The 19,461-nt window shown below is 41.8% G+C and overlaps 1 protein-coding gene across 8 annotated transcripts in view; it reads right to left on the bottom strand.

Moving 5' to 3' along the window:
* Positions 1-733: 733 nt before the first annotated feature.
* Positions 734-19,461, bottom strand: part of GLS (glutaminase) — a 68,842-nt gene continuing 50,114 nt past the window's right edge. For all 8 annotated transcript variants that reach the window (XM_087731951.1, XM_087731950.1, XM_087731954.1 and 5 more), the window contains 4 exons: positions 5,700-5,761; positions 4,646-4,722; positions 4,406-4,469; positions 734-4,058 (listed from right to left, as the gene is read on the bottom strand). In XM_087731951.1, the coding sequence (XP_087588077.1) occupies positions 3,902-4,058; positions 4,406-4,469; positions 4,646-4,722; positions 5,700-5,761 (360 nt within the window). In that variant the 3' untranslated portion in view covers positions 734-3,901. The remainder of the gene's footprint in view (positions 4,059-4,405; positions 4,470-4,645; positions 4,723-5,699; positions 5,762-19,461) is intronic.

Raw genomic sequence — 19,461 nt, 5'->3', positions numbered from 1 at the left:
CTGCATTACAGAGTTCTTCGGAGGTGGTTGTTAGCATTTATTTTGTTTTTATTATTGCTAGTATCACATCACTGATTTTTTTTTTTTCTTCCCCAACCAAACTTCAATAAACTCAACTTGAATTTCTAATTTGAGCCGATCAGTAGGATAACTGATCTATAGCTGAACTTTGTGAGCTATGAAGCTGGCCCACTGGTGCATCATTTTTCTCTGGAGCTATGAAGTGATACAATCCCTTGTGTCACACTTGTCAGGCTTTTCTATTAACTACACAGCCAGAAGCACAATAAAAGGAAAGAAACTGTTGGTGAGATGAAGGACAGCAGGAGTGAAGAGTAGGCAAGAGAAAGGCTAGAGCTGTTGAGGGCATGTGGCCCGTCCACTTCAGAATCCTAGCATTAATAAAAAGCAACCAGTGAAAGGACACAACTCTGGAAGTACAGGTTTGGGGTTTGGTTTTTTTTTTGTTGTTGTGTTTTTTGTTGGTTTGGTTTTTTTGTTTTGTTTTGTTTTTTTAAAGAGAAGGGGGGAAGAAGAGAAGAGAAGAGAAGAGAGAGAAGGGGGGGGGGGGGGGGGAAGGGCAGCTAGATCAGATAAACTCATTCTCATTTCTTCTAAGATTTGCACAATGGAAATGACCAGAGCAGTTCTTCCTGGACAGCCTTCCCCCTGACTGAAGGCTTATTTCAACATCAGTCACATAGACAACCAATAAAAAACACCACCATCATCATCATGGTATTTCCATTTATTATGCTGTAAAAAGCAACACTATCTGGATTTTATTTCTTAAAATAAATAACTTTCCTTTTCAGAACCAGTACAGCTCAAGTTTAGATTCATTCATGGGAAACTGCTAGAAATACATTCATCACTGTCCATTCCCCACAATACAGAATCTAAAAGTCAAGATCAGCCCAGTCACTTACAATGACCAGAAGTACACTGCCAATAAGTATAGTCACTGATAGTCCAGCTCGGAAGCAAAAAAATCTGGTACGATACATTTTGTTCACAAAGATAGGCTAATTAATGCTAAGACTATCACAATATTTCCGAGTACAAAGCATTAAGTTAGCGTAACGATTTTAGGTTGTGATACAGAAGAAACATATATGACATAAAAACAAAGGAGTGGGGGAATCCTCTTTGGAGCATAAGGAAGTCAGCATTTGATAAGATAACCAAAAGCTATTTACGGTAGAAATCTACGTGTCAGTGTCATGAATGATGAACAGCCAAACCAATGTACTGCATATATTTATATTTATAAATAACGCCATGTCTAAATAGCTGCATCGCTGAATTGGACGTTACAAAATAATGCATCTTCTCACAACGAGAAAATACTAAAACTAACCAGCAAAAATGCACTGAAGCGAAGACTGGCTAAAAGCACTCAGTATGATTCAGGAAAGCGTTAAGTTTAGGGACAGCCATGATCTTTAATGTTAACTCAGTTCAAATGCCTTCTTTTGGTTTTTTTGTATATACGTGTATTATGCAATATTATACTTGTCTTTTAAAAATGCCAGTTTGAGCAATGCAAATTTCAGTTAAATAAAGCTAAATCAGGTATTTTTCCGAGAAGCTGAAGGATATGTTTTAATAGGAAAAAAAAAAAATATGGAAGAAGTCAAGACTAGCGCTGAGATACAGAATACTAAACTAGAGTCCATCTGAAAATGTTCCTCTACACTAAAGCTGACAGATCTGTTGCCAGAGACAACACGTTGGAATTTAGTTCGCGGTGCAGCAGAGAAGAGGCCTGGTGCTACTCTGTCACCGACGTGGCTCAGTGAAGAGCCAGAGGCCGTTTCGTTTACTTTGTGATTAGAACTGAGGTGGCTGGGACACAGGACGTGAAAAGAACAGGTTAAAAGCCTTCAGAAAAACAGCTGATCTTCAGAAAAAAAAGAAGGAAAAGGAAGCTTAAGAACAGTAAGATTCTTGAGAAAAAGTGTTTGATAACCATGCCAGCCAGCTTCAAAATGTGATTTCAGGGCTTTAGACTTTCAGACTCTTCCAAGATTTCATCATCATGAAGACGGTCACTGCTTGTGATGAGTATCAAGCACTTTTCCATGCAATTTGTCCTCCCTACAGGGAGGCAGTATGGCGTATCGACGAGAGACTGTACAGGAACTCGACAGGATTTATTCTCAACTACACTGACCTGCTGGGTCACTCTGGAGAAGCTGCTTCTCTCCATGCCTTAGTGCACCCATTTGCAAAAGGAGGATAACATGGTTCAGATCATCTTTATAAAGTGCTTGGGCCATTCAGAAATAATACGGGTATTATTTCAGGAGGATTTTGGTGCCTAAACAGAGAAAATTTGAACTTTGAGATCTACGAATGACTTGTGCACTATATGCTAGGATAAAAACAGCCATATATGCAACTCTCAAGCACCATCTCCTTTTCCATGTGCTAAACGATTCTTGCCTAAAATTCTTGTGCTAAAATCCTTGCCTACGTCCAACAACTGTGGTGTTTTGTGAATATCGAACTCTTACCTTTAAGTGACCATTCACTTCCGAGGTTTTATGCCACAGCATTGGCAGAAGCAATTGCACATGGGACAGGGAAGTGTCGTAACATGGTACTTCTGCAAACAACAAATATCTACATTTCCCACGATGGGGCACGTGCCAAGCTGGCCTCAGTGGCAAGACAAGAAATGCCACCATTCACCAGAAAAGGCATCGCCTGCTTGTGCTCCTGATGCTGAGCAACTGCCCTACACCAACGGAATCCCGCTGACGCATTATCCTGCTCCCTGGTTGATGGTAGTGCAAGAAGAGAACATACCCAAAAATTTGGCTTATCTCCTGCTCTGCTCATGCTTTGTTTGGCTCCATGCTCATTAAAGCTGTTTCACTCCACCCGTGTTCCTTCTTACAAGCCTAAACTAAGTCAGATTTACATGTATTATTTGGTTTAGTACTTCGCCATTCACATACTTCCATTCCTTGGTGCAACCACCAAGAACCCCACACGTGAGCCCCAAAAGGGGGGTTTTGCAGCTCGTCAAGGCTTGCTGTAGTGCAAATATACCTGCAAGGAACACGACTGCATAGAGCAGAAGCACCCACTTGCCCCGGTGACGGGGAAGTACTTTAGCAGCTGAACACGGAGAGAGAGGAGGCGGCGAGACAAAGGGAACTGAAAGAAACACTTCCGAAACAAACCAACAAACCCACTAAACACTGATGTTACAAGTCACATTCCCCTATGCCATTTGGTCAAACAAACCTTGGAACAGATTCCCTGACAAGACTATCTCTAAGAACAAGCCTAGACCATTGACAACTGTCACCTATATACTCTGTTGATATTACTATTATGTAAACAAGGTTGTGTGGAAGGTTTTTTTTTTTTATTATTTTTTCCCCAAAGGTAAGTGCAGATCCTTACTTAACACACCCAGCCTAAATCTGCATCAGCATCCTCAGCTTTTGAAAAACCTCACTGACGCTCATACCTGACAGTACTCTGGCTCACCTTGGCCATACTGGAAACAGAGGGCTATAGAAACAAAAAATCAGCAGAAAAATTCCTGACCACAGACTAGAGTTCACATGGAACACAAAAATAAATTAAGTAGTGCACAGTAAAGCCAACAACAGCTAAATATTTTTATACATCAATTATATGCAGCATGAGGTAATATTGCTCACATTATGGAGGGAGATTCTTAGTTGGTTTTGTTTCTTTTGAGAGAGATTGGATTTGTTCTGTGCGTATAGAAACTCCTGTAACATAACACTGAAGTAACAGAGACTTCTGTAAAATATATACCACTATCAGATAGAAACACACACGCTCTTCATTACTTATGTATATACCACAATTAAATAGGTAAGTGATTTGATTCTTAGGATCTAGCTGAAGATGATTATAGTAAGCCATCTAGATTTTTATGAACCGTTCGGTTCTCCTTTCCGTTGTTGGAATCCTCTGATGGCGTGTATTGGACCTGATATTCTTGAAGAATTTTAAAAACATCATGGTGTCCAAAATGTAAAGCTTCATCCATAGGAGTGTTATTCCACCTACAGGAAGGAGCACAGTATTTTTAAGATCAGCAGGTAAGTACAGAGCCAAAAGCACCAAAAATCTAGTGCTTTAAATAAAAATTAAGCACACAGATCACACTAAGTTCAGTAACTGTGAAAATACTTCATAAGCTGAGCATAACCTTTTAAATTATGGTTTTAATGGTTCATCATTTTTTTACTCCTGTTTGCTCTGCAGAACCTACAGAGAACCAGTAGGATCCTGGTCCTTCTTCAGTGTACTGGCTCAGTGCATTCCACTCTTATGTGACACCTCTCCTCACGGGGGCGAGAGAGATGCTGTTAGAGCCTCTCTCCTCCAAACTGGCAATAAAGGCACTCACCTGTCTTTGGGGAAAGGATTCACTTTGCATGCTTCCAGTAGAAATTTAACAACGTCCACATGTCCTGTGAGAAAAGCAGGACTGTGAGTGTACGTGTTTATATGTATCTATGCATATATATATATATATACATACAAAATTTTAGAAAGCAGGCATGCATATATAGAGAGTGAAGATACAGTAAAGAAAACTGACCGCTCTCCCTTAACAGATAGCAAATCACATATGAAGAGACATTACCTTCTGCAGCTGCTACATGCAGGGCTGTTCGTGAGTCATAGTCTCTTTGTTCCATATCCATTCCTGACAGAGCAAATCTAAAAAAAAAAAAAAAAAACCACCCCAAAACCCCTCACAATTACAGAGAAGTCTGACATAATTAAAACAAGTTACAAAACTAGCATGGAACAATACCCTTATGCTGAAATGATGAAACGTCTGCTGCAAGAGGATATAAACGGTATCAAGAGCACATCGTACCTTCAGTTACAACAAAAGGGGCCCTTACTGCTTCGGCTCTAAAAATAAGGTAGGGGCCTAATTTTCTTTCTGATCTCTAGTTGTTATAAAGAAAAATAAAATTAAAATGTCTTTGCAGGGTTCGTAACAGTCAAAACATCTGATTTAAAAAAATCTAACAGGGACAAGCTAAGTCATATAAGGCAAAGTAAATTTATGCCAGCTGAGAAAACTCAGGAAGGACTCCCAAGTCTGAAAAATCTTGAACAGCGTTATGGTATTGGGAGAGATCTCTCACCACGCTGCGGTGCTCCAGGACAGCAGAGCTAAGCTATACTCATTCTTCCAGCCACTAACTGTATTCAGGTATATTCTAGCCACATTAACACGTTTATTTAGTCTCTCCCTATTATTACTTTAAAAGTTGCCAGATTCTACTCCAGATTTAGAAAGCAATGCTAGATTTCCTAACCTCTCCGACAACAGTGTGCATTTTCCAGCCTGATTTTTTGTGGCAGTTTCAGAATTGAAAGATAAAGCAGGCTAGAGCGCAGCTAGGATTTTCTGCCATCACTATAAAACGACCGGTTAGGGAAATTTATTTCAGTACGATCCAAAGAAAGGGAAAACAATGGGATTTCAGGATAGCGTGAGGGTATCTTTTTGATGGTTAGGTTTGGGGGTTTTTGGTTGGTTGGTTTTTGGGTGAACGCATTCAATCTCCAGTGCAGCTCGGATGCCCCCAACATGAACACAGTGCATATTCACAAGTAAACAACAACAGCAGGTACCAAACAAGCAGCTTTCCTATTCCCAGCCCCGCACTGATTTTTACCTCCGGAGCGCAGACACATCCCCCGTGTAGGCAGCAAACAGCAGATTTATCACAGACTTCACCTACAGAGAGAGATGAAGGCCAGTTTATTTAGCTTCTTTCCTCAAAAAGAAAACAAACGGAAAACCCAGAAAAGCCCAGCGTGGCCAGTTGGTCCAGTGCTTATGAACCTGTTAATTTTATCCGCTTCTCTGGCCACATTTTGCAGTATAGTGTAAAACACTGGAAGAATTTGTTCCGGCTTGGTTTGCTACCAGTACTTGCATGTCTGTCTTTCCAAGGCTGAAGTCATAAGGACAGTAAAAGAACCATAAAACGTGCATTTCTATTCTACTGTGGTAAAAAAAAAAATGAGCCTTGCTGTATGGACAAAGTATCAAACACGATACTGAGTACTGAATTACAAAGACAGCATCACTTTGCACAATTCACAAACGATAAACACCTTGTAAGACAAACTAATTCTGGAAAAGTAAGTTTTGTTTGGGTTTTTTGGTTGTTTTTTTGTTTTATTTTCTTTTTTAAACCAGAGGAGACTCCTAATACTAAGAGAAATCCTACGTTAGCAGAAGATAAGAAATGGTACCAGTTTTGCTTTGTATCAAATTTTTCTTGCATGCGTCTAATATAGGGGGTTTCTTCAAATAAACAATTTTAAGCAATTCTATCACATAATGAACCACTGTAAGAAAAGCAAGCTTTCAAGGCCGACAAAAGTAGGATCTTTTTAGGTCAAATAACATAGGTAAAGTCTCAGGTAACTAGTGCATTTCTCAGCTGTATTAATGAATAAGAAACCATACTGTTAGGCTACCAGCTTCATCCCATGCACATTTTTAACACATCCTGGCTATAACAACTCTAAAAGTTTTAACAAGAGCCAAAACCCAACGAGACAGATGGTTTTACGCATCCCACCTCGGCTTCTTTCATAAACTGATACGGCCACTTTTAGGCACCATTTCACAGCATTTTCCAGTAAACTTTCTAAATGCTGTGTTGCTTTGAGTCTACAAAGTTCTGCCTCTGCTACCAGCCAAGTAACAGAGATAAAGGAGAAAACTGATGCTGCATTGACCTTCCACAACAAGGAGGAGAAACAAAACAAAAAAAAGCACCGCCCACAAGCAAGTCTCCCACAGATTTCTGCAAAAACACTGGCATATTTTCACAGGGCCACAGATGAGCCCACATCTGCGCCTCTTGTAAACCGAAGCAGCAGAACTGCTTGTTATTTTTTACACCTCAAATATGCACTGACGCAAAAAGAGACTGAAGCAAAAGGAAACAGAGCCAAGATGGAAACAGAGCCACGCTCCTTACTCTGGTATCCACAAACTCGTGCAGCTCCTTTTCAGTTTGCACTACGAGGCTCATCAGGCTTGGGAGCCTTGCACGGCAAGTGTGAGACCTGCTCGGCAGGATCTGCAGGTCTCCATCCTTTCCCAGGAGGCTCAGTATCCCCCAGGCTGCTTCTAAACCTGACTCCAGCTCCAAAGGCTGGGCCCCTGGGCTCTCGCAGTGCTGACCTCAAAGCACCTGGGTCACCTTTAACTGTGGCAAACCTGAGAGCATTTCCCAGACCCTCCTCACAAGCTTTAGAGAGCACAGGCCTGAAGTAATTCTGTTCCTCCCATGAAGAGTTTTTTGTTTAAAGCTTCCGAAAAACAAACAAACAAAAAAACAGCACCCAAGAATCCTACAGCACACGAGCACGGGCATTGCTCTGGATGCAGAGCCAGCCGTCCCTGGCTGAGCCCACCCAGCCCTACGGCCTTTTTTCTCCCTGCTCCCCAGGCCGCCCCTGCGCCCCGCAGCCGGGCTCGCCTTCCCTCCAGCCCCCGGCTCGGTACAGCAGTTACGGGACCACGGGAATAAGCTGCTACAAACACCCCGCAGGGATGCCGTGTCTCATCGGTTCTGTGATAAACTTGCAGCTGTCATGGAGACAGCATCACTTGCTTCACCGAGACCAGTTAAGGGCAGCAAACACCCAAGAGCGATCTCATTAGGCTTTCAATAGAAGACATCACAGTCACACCAAAATATTAAAACCTCCTAAAAGAATGGACATCTTCTATAGACACTGGGCTGCAGACTGTACTTAAACTCAAGCATGAAAGGGGAATTTAGTTCGATAACCTCTAAATTTCATCAGGATGATTCAGGAGTCTTCCTTGCTGAGAGAGAAGCGGAGCATTGCCCTACTGCAGGTGCCCTGCAGGCAGACTGGGCTGGTTGCATTCAGACATTTCAGGTCCTGCGGGTGCTGAATACTCTCCCTTTTTCAGGATCTAGCATGAGCAAAGGTCATTCTGCCCTTAATAAAAACCATTTCAGAGGCAACTGATCATTTTGGCTGGGCTTCTTTACATTTCTGGGAAATGCAAATGTGTATTAAAATAATAAAATAAAAATAACACACATTCTTTCCTTACAAAAAACAACTTTCCAAGCGCAGCTGGGGCCAAGAATCCCTCTGGATTCAGCTGAACCTTTTGCTAAGAAGACATTTTCATTTTCTATAATGACATGACAAAATCCAATTTGGAGATTCCTGAGGCTTTCCAACATAATAATCTTAGGCCACATCTCTCAGCAATCTGGGAGAGGTTAAAGCCACTCCTTTCTTAAGGAAAACAATGTAAAATCCAAGGTCGCATTATTATAAAACTGAACTTCTTGACAGATCAAAACAAAAAGAAATACAAGTCCAGGCAAAAAGAAAAAAAAAAAAAATCTCTTGCTTGTTTAGCTCAGAAAAAGGAAATTTGAAAGGAAATATGACTGCTCCCTGTAAAACAGTAAAGGCAATAGGACATAAAAAGCAGGAGACAAACAAATTAGCAGGAGAATTATTAGCAGAATAATTATCCAAAACTGGTCAGGAATGAACTCAAGCTGGAAAAAAGCAGATACAGTGTAGCCATCATAGCTGAAACAACCCTCCCCTAGGGCTACCTGCCCCCATTTCCAGTGAGGCTTTAATGATTTTATGGGATAATTAGGTTGGATTTGCTAGCAACAAAACACACCGTGACTCTGTAACTGCATCCTACTCCATCAGCAGCATAGTCCAGGCCAAAAAAATTAAAAGTATGAAGTGAAATTTCTAAGGCGGCAGCCATAAACAACAAAAATGGACATAAAAAGTGAATTCAAGAATAAAATTTAAAAATCTGCAAATACAAAATACATTTTTAATTCAAAGTAAGAATATACAGTTTCCATGAGCATCTTCTGGAACATCCCTTAGTTTTTGAGAGAATATTAATCTAAGTAACATATATACTAAGCCATTACATAAGAGGTTATCATTTACACCAAGAAAAAGCTATTATATGAAAATAACTTGCTGTCAGAAGCTTTGTATCTGCACAAAATCCCACCATAAAAATCAAGCACAATCAAGACTTCAAAAATGCAAGTAAAAATTCTCAAAACTCGCAGCTTACTAGCCTAGCAAGTAACAGGTTCGTTGCAAAAATCAAGAGCCAAAGAAACTCTGAAGTGGGAGCAGCAAACCTGTGATTGTGGGGTTTTTAACTGTAGGGGAGGGAAAAAAAAAATACTGAAGATGACAGATGAGCTGTATCCATTCAAACTAAGTAGGGCACAAGGCAACTAATTTAAGTGTTTAGAGCCTCTGTCAATGAGTTTCGCACCGAGCGGCTCATTATCTTCTGCAACATGTCATATTGAGTGCTGGTGTTTCTGTTAACTGCACTGATGAACGCAATTTTTCCCTCATCTTCAGAAACAGGAACAGAAAGTTTACCTTCAACCCGACAGCCATGAATTACCTTTTTCTACTGCACAGAATTCCTTAACTATGAAAATTTTAATGAAAGGAGAAGGGATGGAGTCCCTTCGCTATATCTGAGTTGGATTGAACATTTCCATACAGCTATATAGCAGTATCAAACCCTGAGCAAAAACTGTTCCACCTTACATCAAATGGGAGGTAAAACCCGCATGCGCTGCACCGGATTAACTTAACAGCTCTCTTGTTTCTATGCCAGAAATACAGAGCTCTACTGACTTGGCTACAATGAAACCGCCGTTGTACACAAACACTTTTTCCCCGGATGCTGGATATAATCCTTGTTATCCAGGTGGTGAAACGAGCAAGGAAAGGTTCCTCGGGAACATCTGTGTCACCCAGCATTAAAGATCAGACCACACACCTTGTATTTTCACCTTCAGGTTAAGATGTGTTAGAGGTCTCACACTCAGCTGGATGAAGCTACAACCAACTCAGTCTAGTGCTGGCAATGGTCCTGCTTCACATCGGAGGTGGCCAAGTGACCACGACCTCCAGAGGTCCTTTCCAACTAACCGTTCTGCGAGCCCATGGGTAAGACTGTGAGCAGCACAAGAAAGAAAAAAAAAAAAAAATCAAGACTGTTGTTGCTGAAGAACTACACCGAGGTCAAATTAAAGGAAGGAGGCACTCGGAGTTCGGAGCGGCAGGAAGTCGCACCGCTGCGGCAGACATTTCAGATAAACACAGGGGCCTAAAAGGGGGAAAGAAAGAAAAAAAAAAAGGAAAACACACCAACCCAAAACCCCAAAAGCACAAACCAAGTGAGACACGGCATTGAAAGTTACAAAGGAAAACTGAGCGTTGAAGTGACTCCCAGTTCAAAGTCTTCACGTTGCAGCTGTTTTAAATATCTCCTAAGCCTGACTGTGCTAAAAGCTTCAAAGAAGTCTCCTTCAAGCAGCAGGATTCAGATGTGAAGCCAACGGCACATGAACGGAGGAAGCGTGGCAAAGCACAAGGGCTGCCTCAGTGTTTCAGGGAGCACATGCCCAGCACGTACCCCACTGTCCCCCATGTCTCCGTAACACACGTGGTCAAATACTTTGGTAAGACATGAGAGTTTTTGGTTTGTTTTTCAATTTCTCAGTGTACCAACCTGAAAAACCTAGTGAAAACCTAAGTTTAAACTTCAGTATTAATATGCTGAAGTTACTCATCGGAAGTGAAATTTCAACCCATCTAGTTGATCTGAAAGGCTGGGCTGGTACGTGGGAACGGCCTTGGTGGAGTATTTGTAACAAAATAGTTTTTCCTAGTTGAGCTGCACACCCAAATCCAGCCCACACGAGAAGACTTATTTAAATAGTCTTAGTCTCATGATGGCTTGTAGCAAATCCCCATAGAAGACTGAGATGAGAATCACTTCTCTCAACACAGACCCATTTAGAGGATTTTTTTTTAACGTAGAAGAACAGCATGTGTATCACTGCCTTGCGCTAATGCTTATCAACAGAAGATCTCTCCAAACGCTTCACAGAGAGCAAGCTGCTATCGTTGTCAGCTCTAAGATGGGAAACCGAGGCCCAGAGATGGAAACGAACTGCTACAGTCTCGTGGCGAGCGCAGAGCGACCCAGCACCTTCTGCCCACTGGCTCACATGCTTCAGCCTTATTATAAAACAACCAAACCTCAAGCAGGAACCAAGCCCAAGCAGCTGGCTGTACCAGCCCCGTGCTCTGTACCGGCCCGCGTGTCCCTGCCGCTACGGGGCTGTCTGTCCTGCGCTGCTATCGCTGCAGTGACGCCAGCATGGCAGGGCGAGACTCTGCTCCGTGCTCTGCTTGGGTCGGGAGAGAAAAAGTCAAACAGCTGTGCATGCAAAGAAAGCAAATCCTTTAGAAAAAATTAATTTCGCTCAGGGCTGGATTAATTCCATGAGAAGCTCTTAGCTAAAAAGGTCACCGAGTCTGGATTTTAATTTCCTACTGTGTCCTGCTTCCTGAGACCACCCCCTCCCCCAATTTCTTTGAAAACATTACAGAATGTACAGTCTAAAAAACATTACTTCCAACTTTACTGTTTCTCCAGGTGGCCGAAGAATGCAGTCACACCCAATAGTTGAAAACGGTACTGCTAAAGGCAATACAAACAAGGATAAACAAGCAAAACCCCCTAATCTTTCCAATGCTCTTTACATGATATTTAGGGACAATGCCACAGGTTAGCCTTCAAAAAAGATGTTCAAAATATTGGGACAAAAAGGTTGCTTGAATGCACATTGGTTCTCAAGAACTTTGCCGTATCTGAACTTTACTATGCACCAGACCCAGTGTGGTGACAGAAGACTTTCAAATACAACATGGCGGGGGGGGAGGAAGAGATAGTAGAGCTAGCTGAGAAAAAAGGCCACCACTTTCTTTTCTCACGTGTCATTTTTTGTGCTTAAAATGGGACGCAACATTTCCTTTTGGGAACCCTGCCCTCCTGGCTAACTGGCTTGAAGAACAAAGTTTTTAAATGCTCCCCAGCACAGCACAAAGGCGTGGAGATAAATCAGGATATAAACTTCTGCTCTCGCAGCTCACGACTTACCTAACAACAAGCAACCGTCATACCGAGCCCAGGTCCCTGAGGCTCTGGGATCTCAGAGCGGGTCCCAGATGAAAGCAAGACTCCTGGTGCATGATACCACCCAGTCTCCTGACAAATGCTCCCAGCAGCAGGAGAGCTGCACTGAAATGGGACTAAAGCTCTGCAGCTCTTCACCAGTGCAGAATACACTGGAGAAATTAGACCGACTGCTCTGGAAAAGTCTCTGAGGCACAGTTCTCCACACCACTAAAACCTCCTAACACTGCAGCACAGTTGATCTGCATTTATGATACCTTGGCTACCTTCCTTTGGCACCCGCACCGACAACCGAGGCTGACGCAGCACAATTCCCCTATTTATATGAAAAGTCTGACAGGTGTTATTTCGAAACTGCGGATCCTGGCAACACATTATTACGACCAGGAGAAAGATGAGAGCGCAAAGTGCTCGGTAATTTCTCTTACACAGCCTCTCCTCGCCCTGCTGAAAGCCACCCATTTGGCAGCTGGGTCACACGAGCACCCCGGACACACAGGCAAAGGCCCCGCTCGCCAAGAGACGCTGGGCCGCCCGCAGCCGCTGCCGTGCGTGCGGAGCTTCCGCGCCCATTGTCAGCAGCACACGGCTTCGCTAATCCGGCTCAGCGCCGGATTAACGCCGAAATTCAAAAAATAGATTTTTAAGCCATCTAAGGTGAGCGTTTGCCTAGTGAACAAGGATTAACGTTTCATACTGGGAAGAGGCCGACTACTATAAAGTCTTCCTATTCTCCCGACCCTTGCAAACAACCACGTACTGATAAGTAACGCAGGAGCGAAGAGTTTACATAAGCCAAGAGGGGCAGCACAAGGTAACAAAAGCTCCAAAACCAACATAAGGTTGACTTCGCAGTAGCGCTGTTCTGCCACCTTCCCTAAAGCTGATCCCGTGATGAGGGTCACTGACTGCGTAGCAAAAGCAACTCATTCTTCCTGCTCTCTGGAAAAATTACAGATTTTTAGATGCTTGTTTTATCAGTGGAAAAAAATTCCTGTAATTTAAAAGATGCCAATATAAATTCTGAAACAGCAGTGGTGACCTATTAAAAAGAAAAGAACAAAAACACACCACGAAAAAAACCACAGAAAAAGTGAATCTAGAGCACAAATGAAAGGATTCAGTCACCCAGTTTTTACACACTGAACTGGTAATTCAACTATGCTGAAGCATAGCCTATAGATGACTTTCTCCCTGCATGAAAGGTTTCAAAACAAAATTCAGACAAAAACTGCTCGAAATTAATTTTGAAGTTTGAACTCCAAAATAAAACAGAGAATGCAAGTAGTCTCTAAAAGGACAAAAATAAACCAGAGACTAATCTCGGAGAGGAATGCACGTGCCTGTACATTCAGAGACCTGACAGGACTGCTTCTTTTAAAAACTGGCCATTTTTATATTTACAATTAGTTTGCAATAAACTGGAACCTGCTCTCCAGGGCCCGCTGACAAGGCTAGTGTGGAAAAATCACTGTTTAAGCCTAAAAGAGAGGCACAGGTTTCCTTAAAAATACCATTCTTCAGTATTAAATTAAGCTGTATTTTCTAAGGAAAGAAATCTCCGTTGAAAGTCAGTGTATCTTTGCAACTGAGCTTCTGCTTTGTTTCTCCTGAAATAAAGTGAAAGTTACTTCCTACAGGTAAGAAAAACATTTACTTTTAAAAGTAAAAATTAAGACTGAACCCTAAACAAATATGGGTTTGTCAAAAGCACCGAACTATTACTCTGTCCTCCCACTGAAGTTTCTTAAAGCTTTTAAAATGGCTAGTTTTCGGTCTGGCACAAACAGATCTCTGCAACATCCAGCATTTTTGAAGGACTGAAACCGATATTTAGACGCCCACACGGTCAGCGCTGGAGAAGCGCACGCGTGACACCCCTCACGCAGAGCTCTCCAAACTCGGCTCAGCATCACCTCCGTTTCACAGCCGAGATGTGAACCTCCGTGCTTGCCCGCGTGCCCCACGCCAGCGCAAGCAGCCGGCCGGGATACAACGCCCGGACTTAAGCGTGGTGTTTCACTCGGTGAATCCCAGACTAGTTTAGGTGCCATCCAGGCGAGGGCCGGCTCTGAAGCGGTCTCAGAGCTCACCTGGTGAGGTTCTGCCCCAGAGTATTTCTAGGAATAGACAGTCCATAAAGGCACTCTAAGCAGCCTCTAGATTACAACATTACCTTATTCTACAGAAAACTAACAGTTACATAAAAAAAGATAGTTTCTCTAAATAACCTTCTGAAGCATGCAAAAATAAGCGTTTTGGCTTGAGCAAGAGTGATCAACGGACCACGCCGACCTCTACAGCAACCTAACGCCGACTGCCTCTAGCGGAGCTTCTTGCCCGACATTAAATGAACACAAGGCTCACAAAAAGTTCGTCAAGTTAGAATTCCTGGGAAAGTATTTGTTCCCATGATACTATAAATAATTAGAGGATATGTGAATAAATTAATGCATACACTTACACACATTAATGACATACAGGATCCTATATTTGAATACACAAACAAGGCTAGCTGTTCCATAAAACTTTCATTTCTTCTTCAGGACTTTTCCCCCCACCTCTTTAGCCTATTTTCTGCACTACTGATCCTTGTTTCCTCATGTAATTTGAACAAAGTGCAAAAATAACTCCAGCAGATGCAAATATTTACTCTTCTGTGTTTTGAAACTACCGCAGGAAACAAGACTTTCTCAATTTTTTTTCTCCAGTCCATTTTCTACTGCACCAACTATCATTTCTTTTCCTCTAGATGGTGCAAGCTCCTCTCCGCAGCTCAGGACGAAGGATGATACCCAGCTCCATTAGTTTTACAAGCGGTGGGCGCAGCATTTATTTTTGGAGTCAAAGCTGCAACAGTAACTTTCAGAGCTGCTACCATGGAGTTTATTTTTGGAGTCTCCCTGGTGGAATGAACTTGAAATGCTGCTTGCACAGCAATTATTCACATAGCTTGTGCCGTTGGTCAAAAACTAACCCTCATAAAACGCTTATTTATTCCTCGGTAACTGCCCTACAGTTTTTAGCAGTCATGTTCAAACACAATTCATGTATATACTGAAAGCTTCTTCTCTCATGAGTTACATCTAGACTGCAGCCACACAAGAGGCTGTATTTTCACATATACATACCCAAAGCAGCTTTAAACCAACTGTACTGCTGTAGCTGCAAAAACCTCAGGCAAGCCAGCAAGCCAGGTAGTTATTTACCCAGGTTCACAGAGGAGCTCCTCAGTCTCCCCTTGGCTGTATCAGACGGCAGCACAGCACCAACAGCTTTCAGCCTGCAATCGCTTGGATGAGTTAACTGCATTTATGACCGCGACAAAGCCCTGTTCCAGTGCTCCGTAACCTACGTACAGACCCCCACTGCATCTGGTAGTTGAGCTGATTACACAGGAACACAAGGAATGCGTTATTTTAGGTAATATTACTGCTTTTTTCATTAATTTAGACTTTATTAAAAATGATACAGATGTGCTGGGTAATTTTGTAAGTTAAAAGGTCCTTTTGACCTTTAAATTATTGATCTCACTAGAGGTCAGGATGGCAGCGGCCAGCAGCTGCTAGGAGCAGCTAGGTAGGCTATGGGAAATGAGCGGCTGCTCAGTCAGCAGGTAAGCGTACGAGAGAGAATTTCAAGAGGAGCCCTCGAAGGGCTACTGCCTCTCACCTCAGCATCAGACTGCACTTCAGACAGAGCAAGGAGGAAGGTGGAAAAAGTGACGAGACAAGTGTTACTGTTTGCTAACAAACAGATCAATTCAGCAGAAAAAATTATGCCATCCTGAGATTTTTTTTTTCCAATTGTATATCAAGCTAGTCAAAATCCCAGTATGATTTTAAATGTCTTCTTATTGCAATTCAACTTTTAAACTTGTTTCAAATTCAAATCCAATCTATTGGAATAAAGCTGGTCATTTCTTCTTCTGACTTCGTACATCTTTAAATTGAGAGGTAGGTACTGACAACACAATTCTATGGTCCTAAAAGTGTCCCTTTAAAAGTCTGAAAACTGGGCAAAGAGTTTTGACTAGGTTCAGTTCAGACATAGAAGCACTAAGATACAAACAAGCTTGTACTGGTAGCTCAGTTTTAGTACCTGTCACAGAAGTTGTGCATGTAGCTGAATATAAGAAACATTTATTTAAACCGAATACATGCATTGAAGATTTCTCTTGACAGCAGGAAAAAAAAAATATCATAAAGCCCTTCCTTCACCCTGAGAACAACTGTCAGTCTCCTTTACTGGATAGTGTATAAGCTGAAGTTGCAAAAGGAAAAGGGCAGCCTTCCTGGAGGTGCAGGCTGAGCAGAGATGGTGTCTCTCTCTCTCTCTGCCCCTACTCACCCACTAGTTTTGAATGGATTTCCACCATTCACATTTCCTTCAGAGTCAAACCTGCTAGGAAGAGGTCAAAAAGTCTAAAGTATGCCTACCTGAAATAGAGTATCAATACTGCATTTTACAGTAAATGGATTGGCTTTGCCCACCTCTGCCCAAAGTCCTTTTCTCATCAGAATACTTCAAAATAATCTAGGTATTTAAAAGCATTAAAAATTATACTTACTACAAGCTAGCACAATACCATAACTTTTTGTCCATCTTTTCTGGTCTGTTACCATACCATTTTGCATAAAATTTTAAAAGCCTAACAAGGACCCAGGAAGCTGTAATTGGGAGCAGAAGGTCACCTCTTCTTCCAATCACATTTGGAGCTATGAAAGACAAACTAAACCAGAATTCACCTCTTCCAATACCAACCTCTTGCTCGTAAGATGATCATCAAGTGGACACACAGTTCTGGAAAGAGTCTGTCTTGCTGGTATTCCTCAAAACACACTCTCTACCTGTGAAAAGGCTAATTTGTCTTAAATACTAACAGGCAGGAGGCACAAGCTCTTCAAGGAGTCAAAAAAATATCCTTTAACTCATATTGAAAAAAAAAGCAAGAGTCATAGATAGGACTGAGCTCAGTTCTACAACTAATTCAGCCACTGCAAGCTCAGAGATTATTACATTTCATTCTTCTCACTTTTAAATGATAACTGAGATTTAGCATCTTGTAAAGGAAATCTAAAACACTACGTATTTCCAATATAGTTTGTGAATGCGTAAGTAATAGTCTACTTCATACTATGTTTTTGCTCAAAGGCCTGAAAGACAGTAAGAGAACTGTCCTTGAAGACAGCAAGCTATGGAAGCAGAGACCTTATTTCACGACAACAAACACTGTGAATTTGCAATGACTTCTTCTTAACAGTTCTTCTGGTTATTGATTAATTCTAAAGTATTAGTCAACTGATTCTGTTTAAATTACAGATAAGACTATTTAATTAAAATTAATTAAGAGCTAACTAATTAAACAAAATATTCACTAGATTAAGTGAAACATCTACTTACCTTCAGTAACTGAGATTCTTTCAGAAAGACTGCGCCCATCTATTCCACTCCTGAGATGTGTAAACCCCACGGGGTAAGCCGAGGCTGGTTTGGCCAGCCATGTTTCTCGACTCCCACACTCCCACCACTGCCTGCCCCAGTGGAGGCAGAGGAATCAACCCTTCACCGATACCGACTCCAGAACTTGAGCTCCAGAGGTAGAGAGTGGGTCACACAAACTGAAGCTTAGTTGAACCCCTGCATACAAGCCTCACCCCCCGAACCAGGGCACTCAAACCCATTTTTATCTAGAAAAAAGTATGTAGTATCACAATAATGTACAGGGTTCATGGATGGAGCAGTTTCTCCCTTCCTGTACCATCATTAGGGGCAGGAGGTACTCAGCCTCTCAGGCGGGAAAAACTGGGGGAGGAGCAGTGCACGACTGGTGGTGTCTTTCCCCTTCTAGCAGAGAAAACCACCATTAAAGATGAACTCGTTCCAGGGGTACACAGAAAAAAGAACACATAAGTCAGAGCTCAAGATTCACAGCTATCGACTCCATCAGTATTAGATTACAAGATCCCAGGAACAGAAACTTCTCTAGCTGGAAGACAATTCCTGCAAAAAGGCCTCAAGATTCCCTTATACACAACTATGGTATGCAATATTAAGAACAGGTACTAGGATGGACACAGCCAATACTGCTCTGTCATAGATACCCCTGAAGAACTCAGATGATCCTAAATTTTTCTACACAGAAAGCCTTCAGTAACTAATGCTGAAACTTCACCAGGGCTTAGATGATGACGTAGTGACTGGAGACCTTCCCTCCCCGTGCACAGGAGTGGTTGGGCAAATAGACGAGTCTGGTAGAAGAGCAGCTAATCTCAAGCGCTACTCACAATTACTTACAGATCTCTTATCCTTTGCCTCATACCCATGACCTTTGTTTTGGGATGATTATGTTGATTTGAAAAGGTAAGAATACTGGGAAGAGGAGAGAAACTTGAATACCTAAACTGCCTTGACTAGATTACAATGGGCGTGGTCATGCTGGTTCCACCTGCTGTTTCTGACAACATCTGGTATCAATGAATTAACACACTTTTTACTTTTGGAGACAACAGAATTAAGCATATCACTGACAAAACTCCCAAAGTATGAAGTGAAAATTTACTCATCTTTCACTAGACTTAAGACCTAAAGTTGGCTGATTCCACATACTTTTTTTTTTTTTTAAAAACCTTTCACAGACATTCATAAACTCATAAATCATGCCAGTGAGCAAAACTTTTGAAGACCTAATAAGGAAAACCAAGTTAAAGTAACTATAGTGAATCAAGCAGTTCCAGAGAACCATGACTTAACAAGAGGAAGTAACAGAAAAATCCGACCTGGCTCCTGTCCTGATGACCGAAGATGTTACTGCTGCGTTGTTTGCCATGAACAGTATGACAACGGAATAGTAGGTAGACAAATTATTTCAACAAGAAGTTTACTAGATCAAGTGAAACATTTAAGGCAAAGAGGCATAAAGACTTTCACCCTTCAAGTCAGAAGATGAAGACTAGACAAATTTTCAGTTTTAGGTGGTATGCATTTGCCATCAGTATTTTAGATGGAAATACTTGAATCTTGCTGCCATGTCCAAAGCATAAAAGTTATGTGGAAAAAACTGAATGACCCTCTCAAAGGCTTTAACTTACTCTGCTGTCCAAGTTTTTCAGCATTTCTTATCAGCAATGAAATAATGTTTTCTTGGGAAATGATGATGACTGGAAGTTCCAAAATGATAAAATAATAATTCTTGCAGAAAACTGTTACAGGAATCTTAGGGTCGTCATCATCTCATGATACGGACTTTAGTAGTTCCTGTTCAGTCCTTTCATAGGCTAACCCCTGCAAACACTTCTGCAACAAAAAGCATACTGAATATATACAGAAATCTTAACAAGGGGAATCAACACTGACCAGTTGACTCT

Source organism: Nipponia nippon, unplaced genomic scaffold (genome assembly GCF_047370975.1).
Source record: "Nipponia nippon isolate SJK-2023a ecotype South Korea unplaced genomic scaffold, ASM4737097v1 scaffold_5, whole genome shotgun sequence".
Classification (NCBI taxonomy): Eukaryota; Metazoa; Chordata; class Aves; order Pelecaniformes; family Threskiornithidae; genus Nipponia; species Nipponia nippon.
This window is presented reverse-complemented; position numbering and strand designations above follow the sequence as displayed.